Raw genomic sequence first — 6,041 nt, 5'->3', positions numbered from 1 at the left:
CTGATACCACTCAAGGAATTTGATTCAGAGCCCTAGCCCCATGTCTCCACCTCTCCAGCTCAAATTTGCATCTTCCTGGATGCTGGTTTCCAGACTCCTCCAAGGACCAAGTTCCCCCCTTTGCCCGCACTGCAGGAAAAGCGAGACCCTCCAAGTCTTTAATTTTTTCCTCAGTGGCCCAAACTTTCTAAGTTCCTTTGGGTTCTGAGTTCAGACCCCCAGTCTCTGTCCTTACTAGACCTAAGTTTGGTACTACTTATGCCCCACCCTTGGGGATCCTCATTTTATACTCCCAACTCTTTAGCCTTGGGGCCCAGGGGACCCAAGTATTTGCTCCTTCTGCAAATCCTAGATAGCATGAACTAGGGTCCCCCAGTACGAATTCACTCAGGTATCCAATGCCTGGTATAACAAGCACATACAACAGTGCCTACTATGTGCCAGGCACTCCTCTAAGAATTACCCTAAAATGTGTTTACTGTTATCTCCATTTTACAGATTAAAAAACTGAGGCATGAGAGGTTATTAGTGACTTGCCAACTCACAGCTAATGAGTAAGCAGCTTGGGTTTAGATCCAGCCAGTAGACTCCAGGGTCAATGTACCCACCCAGTCACTGAACTGCCCACCCTTCACCCCTCCCGAGATCTCAGATGACCAACCTTTCTCCCTCCCCTTAGCTCTGGCCCATCAGACACCCAGACATCCCATTTTCCAGTTCCCATCCCTTGCAGGAACCCAGGATTTCAGTTCTCCAGTTCTCAATTCCTGTCAGGACCCTGGACACCTGATTGCCCATCCCTTTTCACCAGCAACCAGCCTTTCCAAGAGAACCAAGTACGTAGGTGAATAATAATTATTATCATACAGATTAAGTAATAAATACCCTCCCCAAGAATAAGTAGTAATAATTATTAGAATTAAGTCCCTGGTACCACACTTCTGTTTAAACCCCTCCAGTGGCTGCCCACTGCTCTTAGAATAAAATCCAAACTCCTCCCCTGGTCTTCAAGGGCGCTGTGATTGCCCTTCCCTCCACTCCCTCTAGCTGCTTCTCTCCAGCCCCACTGGCCCTCTGTCTGCTTCCCAAAAACCCTGAGCTTGTTCACAGGAGCCTCCGTACTTCCTCTCCCCCCAGCATTCAGATGACTCCTCTCAGCTCAGATGTCACCTCCTCAAAGAGGCCTTGCTGGTCACCCTGCTTAAAGTAGGTCCCCTTCCACTGTCCTGCCATCATTATCTCTGCTACTCTATTTCCTTAAAAGTACTTATTACTATCTGGAATTTATCTTCTTCGTTGATGTTTTCTCTGTATTGTCTGTCTCCCACTACTAGGTAGTAGGCGTCACACCTGTTTTCTTCATTATTAACTCCTGGTTCATAATAGATGTTCAATAAATGTTTGATGAAGAAAGGAATGAACGTGTTAGATGTGTTAGTATACTGGTATTACCTTATTTATTTAGAATGAGTATCAGAACTATAATCATCACTATTAGTATATTGTCCATATTATCGGTAGTATTATACCCACCCAGGTTAGGAAACCAAGGTCACAGAATTGAATTGATTGGTCAGGGTCCTCCAGGCAGGATACAGCTGCACTGGGATTCCTAACTTCCACCTCCTGCTGTCTTCTAGAGTTTCACACTCCCCCATATCCCATCCTCCGACCCCCACCTTTCACCCCTTCTGAGGCCAACTCCATCAGACCTCGGCGCACTCCACATGGCAGGGATCTGGCGTCTCCCTCACTGTCCCATCCCTCTGAATACCCAGTCCTGAGCCTCACGAAGGAGAGAAGACATCCGGTCCCAGGACCAGACGCAGAGCAGAGGCCTTAGAATTGGCCCTCCCACCCAGTAACGCCCCCACCCTGGAGCCCCCCGTGCTCCCTTTACTCCAAGGACCTCTTAGCTCAACCGTGGGAGGGGGCCTCAGAAGATGCCTGTCTTGGGACAGTGGGTGGGAGCCCAGAGAATGAGGAACCCGAGCCCTGAGCCCTCCCTCTGGCTGCAGACCTCAGCTGGGTGTGGTGAGGGTGCGTATAAAAGGGTCAGTATATATTGAGGGGAGCGGAGAGACACTAGGAGACTGAGAGAGAGGAGGAGGTATAAGCAGTGAGGCCAGGAGGGCGTCAGAGGCAGGCGGAAGGAGAAAGAGGGGTGGGGAGAGAGAAGGAGAGAAAAGAGAAACAGAGAGAGGAAAGGGGTTCCAGGACTGGGAGACAGAGTGCGGGGGGGAGGGGGAGCGAGGGAGGGAGAGAGGGAGGCCGGCGGCGAGAGGCGGGGGCCTTGAGAGGGTGGAAGGAGGGAGTGGAGGGCGGGGCGCGGAGGCCCAAGCGAGGGACTAGACTCCAACTCGGACTTTTTCTGCCGTTCTCGGTAAGTTTCCAGTCCGTTATTCGGACTAGGATTCCTTTCTTCACTTGGCAGTGCAGCTTTTGGGGAAGGACCCCCAGGCTGGGAGCGACCCCCCACTCTCAGACTCCACGGAAATCCTTCTAATTTAAGAAGTGATTTCTTAGCACTTGCGGTGGGGATTCAGGAAGGGGTGGGGCTGGGGAAGATTTTGGGGTTCTCAGCAGAGGCTTCCACCAGAAACCTTCCCGCAGTTTCTCCCCCTGACTGTCTACTCTCCTCTGAGATCAGAGCTTTGCATGAGAACACCCCACCTCCAGGGAACCCCCAGTCCCCCCCTTCCTGGGCACTGACGGGTCTCCTCATGACTGTCCACTCTCCCCTGAGATCAGAGCTTTGCAGAACACCCCACCTCCAGGGAACCCCCAGCTCCCCGTTCCTGAGCACTTCATGAAGGGTCTTAGGAGGCTGGCTCCTTCTTCTCAGGCCTCTTTCCCCCAAACAAGGATCTTGTCCATTTCCCCCACAAGGTGTCCAGCAGGCACCAGTCTGGCAGCAGGGTGGGGTGGGGACCTCGTTGGCATAGCCAGGGGCTGGGGTTTCCCTGGTGCTTGACTGCAAGGGGGGGTGTGGGGTGAGTCACCAGATGACTCACTCCATCCCCTTTTCCCTCCCACCCCAGAGGAAGAGTGGGGTGAGTCAAGGATGCCTGTCTCCAGGGGCAGCCTCCAGTTTCTGATGAATCTGAAGGGGTTCAACTTGAATTTTCATATTCTGGCTCATATGTGCCCAGGAACAGGCCTCTGTGGAGACAGGAGCCACATTGCTAGTCCTAACCATTCCTGGGCCCAAGAGCCCATTCCTGGCCCTCTCCAGCCCCTAGGGAATTCAGGAGGCGAGTCCTCCAGCCCCCTCCTCCTTCCCTGGAATCTAGACTGGGCTTCCTTCTCTACCAGAAATCAGCATCTCACCTGCCTTTGTGCCAGCCTCTTGAGACAGCCATTTCCTGACGTCCCCTACCCCAGGCTTCCACGCAGCCATGTCACTCCTCCTGCTAGTGGTATCCGCCCTTCACATCCTTATTCTCATCCTGCTTTTTGTGGCCACTTTGGACAAGGTAAGTCTACTGGGAACAGCACCAGGGCCTCCCGCTTTCCTGCAGAGTTTAGCGAAGTTGCAGGGATTGTGGTCAGTATAAGTGATACTCCAAGCCTCTCCTGGCAAGTCCCTCTGGCCCCACCCCTTTCTCCTAACATCTACACTATGGAGCTCTGCCTCTCCTGCCTCCATCCTGCCCTTTGCCCTGGACCCCCACCCCTTTCCTACCAAATTCAGGCTTTCCCGGCACCTCATCCTTTTCCTAACCCTTCCCACGGTCTCCCTGACCCCACCCACTTTCCATTCCTAACTCTGTCCTTGTTTCTTTGTCCATCCCAGTCCTGGTGGACCTTACCTGGGAAGGAGTCCCTGAATCTCTGGTATGACTGCACGTGGAACAATGACAACAAAACGTGGGCCTGCAGTACTGTCAGTGAGAATGGTAAGGGACATCAGGGACTTGTCTGAAAGGGAGACGTGTAACCCCAAGTTTCCTCCTGGGACCAAGAATTAGGAGCCACCAGAGGTTTGAATGGGCAGGTCTGGTTCCCAGTGTTGAGCGAGTGGGGCTGATGTATGAACCGTCCATCTGGATGGTAAGGAATAATATGCTCATGTTCTCAAGAGGATGGACTAAAATTTCCCCTCCCTTATGATTCAGAAAGAGTGGAGACCACAAGCTATAGGTTTTAAGGAATGGGGAGAAAGATCCTTAGATTTCTCAAGATTCCCAAGATTCTGAGAAGATAGGATTTTATTCCTAAAGTTCTAAGGATAAGGGACTGGTGTTCTGAATGGCTGGCTGGCTTGAACCAATTTGTTCAAATTCTGAGGGAACCACATTATAGTTCTGAAGAGACAGGGCTGAAATCTTTTCAAAGTCTAGAGGAGTGGGGGTGGAGGGCCAGATGCATCTGAGTTCTAAAGAGAAGGAGCTACACCCATCTAAATTTCCAAGTGAAAGAAGGTAAAAGATTAAATGCTTTTCCCCTAAGAGTGAGACAAGAATTTCTATTCTCATTACTTCTAATCAGTGTTGTACTGGAGGTAGCCAATGCAACAAGGCAAGAAAAAGAAATAAAAGGCGTATAGATGGGAGAGGAAGAAGTAGAGATGTCTCTATTCCCAGCGGAAAGGTTTGTGTAGAAAAAGCATCTGCAAAACAGCTTCTAGAATTTGGAATTTAGCAAAGTTACAGGGATTGGGGTCAATATAAGTGATACTCCTAAGTATCTAAAACTGGATAGCTCTAAATTGGTGGGGGGAGGGGAGTGGCAAATGATGAGTGCGTAGAGCTGAACCCCTGTACCTGCTGTGACTTCTGTATCTATCTCCTCCTAATGCAGGCTGGCTGAAGGCAGTGCAGGTCCTCATGGTACTTTCCCTCATCCTTTGCTGTCTGTCCTTCATCCTATTCATGTTCCAGCTCTACACCATGAGGCGAGGAGGACTCTTCTACGCCACTGGCCTCTGCCAGCTTTGCACCAGTAAGCACTGTGGCCTGGGGAATTGAAGAGAAAGGGGCAGCCTGTTGGGATGCTGGGAACCCTGAAAGCAGACATCTGGTGAAAGAAAACAATTCTCAACATCTTGAGGACACCTCAGGTGCCCCCATCGGCTACCTCTCTGCCCTATGGACTTACAGGAATTTAGTTTTCATTGACTCAATGGCGGTTTATAGTGTGTGTCTCTGAATCACGTGGGAGCTGGCACTAAGGCGCTACTGCTGGGGAAGATGGGATGGGCAAATAATTTAGATCGCAAGGATGGGAGGGCAGAGATAGGTGGCTAATTAATACCCCAAGAGAGAAATGTGCACATTAATAGCAGTGGTCTTACAATGGCAGCCAGCTGCTGTTTCTGGTAGACCTACTGTGTATCAGACATGTCAGAGAGTTTTACATACTTTTCAGTTTTTTGACTTAGGTGCAAAGGGCTAAGTTAATCATCAGCCTCAGTTTGAGGAACGTTATCTTAGGTTCCCTGCAAAGCCACTCTCTTGTATTATAACTTCCCTATTGGCATGTTTGGCTTGTAGAAAGGCACTCAGAAATATTCCTTGAGCGGATGAATGAATGAGTAGATAACTACTCATTTATATTACATATGTCACTCATATTATAGTCCCATTTTCTGGAGGAGTAAAGGTGACCCAGACAGATTAAACTGAACCAGGCCAGTCTGTAGTAGCCTAGCTGCCTGGCGCTGGGGACGCGGTCCACAACCCCCAGCAGTCAGCGGAGCTGCGCCCTAGCCTGCCCACGGCCTCTCTGCCCCAGGGGTGCTGGGAAATGCAGTCTTCTTGCGGTACCGCCTGACACGTTCCCGTCTCTCTGCAGGCATGGCAGTGTTTACTGGGGCGCTGATCTACGCTATTCACGCCCGGGAGATCCTGGCAGAGCGCCCGCCCGGGGGCAGCTTCGGATACTGCTTTGCCCTGGCATGGGTGGCCTTCCCCCTCTCCCTGGCCAGCGGCATCATCTACATCCACCTGCGAAAGCGGGAGTGAGGGCCCCTCGACCTCATCCAGAAGCGCCCCCTCCTCCCCTGCACGTCACCCCAAAAATAAAACCGTTTAACCACG

The 6,041-nt window shown here is 51.2% G+C and overlaps 1 protein-coding gene across 1 annotated transcript; it reads left to right on the top strand.

Annotated features, from left to right (window-relative positions):
• Positions 1 to 2,226: 2,226 nt before the first annotated feature.
• On the top strand, positions 2,227 to 6,041 carry EMP3 (epithelial membrane protein 3 (MAM blood group)). Its single transcript, XM_017644821.3, has 5 exons — positions 2,227 to 2,383; positions 3,316 to 3,476; positions 3,797 to 3,899; positions 4,804 to 4,944; positions 5,797 to 6,041. The coding sequence occupies exons 2-5, from the start codon at positions 3,399 to 3,401 to the stop codon at positions 5,964 to 5,966; spliced, it is 492 nt and encodes a 163-aa protein (XP_017500310.1). The 5' UTR covers positions 2,227 to 2,383; positions 3,316 to 3,398; the 3' UTR covers positions 5,967 to 6,041.

This window comes from Manis javanica, chromosome 17, assembly GCF_040802235.1.
Source record: "Manis javanica isolate MJ-LG chromosome 17, MJ_LKY, whole genome shotgun sequence".
In the NCBI taxonomy this organism is placed as follows: domain Eukaryota; kingdom Metazoa; phylum Chordata; class Mammalia; order Pholidota; family Manidae; genus Manis; species Manis javanica.
The sequence above is the reverse complement of the archived record's forward strand: the minus strand, read 5'-3'. Positions and strand labels throughout refer to the sequence as shown.

Bases quoted from the DNA above. Each gene is read 5' to 3' on its own strand.
- EMP3 (XM_017644821.3), top strand. From the start codon at position 3,399: ATGTCACTCCTCCTGCTAGTGGTATCCGCCCTTCACATCCTTATTCTC. The intron at 3,900-4,803 runs GTAAGGGACATC...CTCCTAATGCAG, and splicing joins CAGTACTGTCAGTGAGAATG to GCTGGCTGAAGGCAGTGCAG. The intron at 4,945-5,796 runs GTAAGCACTGTG...GTCTCTCTGCAG, and splicing joins CCTCTGCCAGCTTTGCACCA to GCATGGCAGTGTTTACTGGG.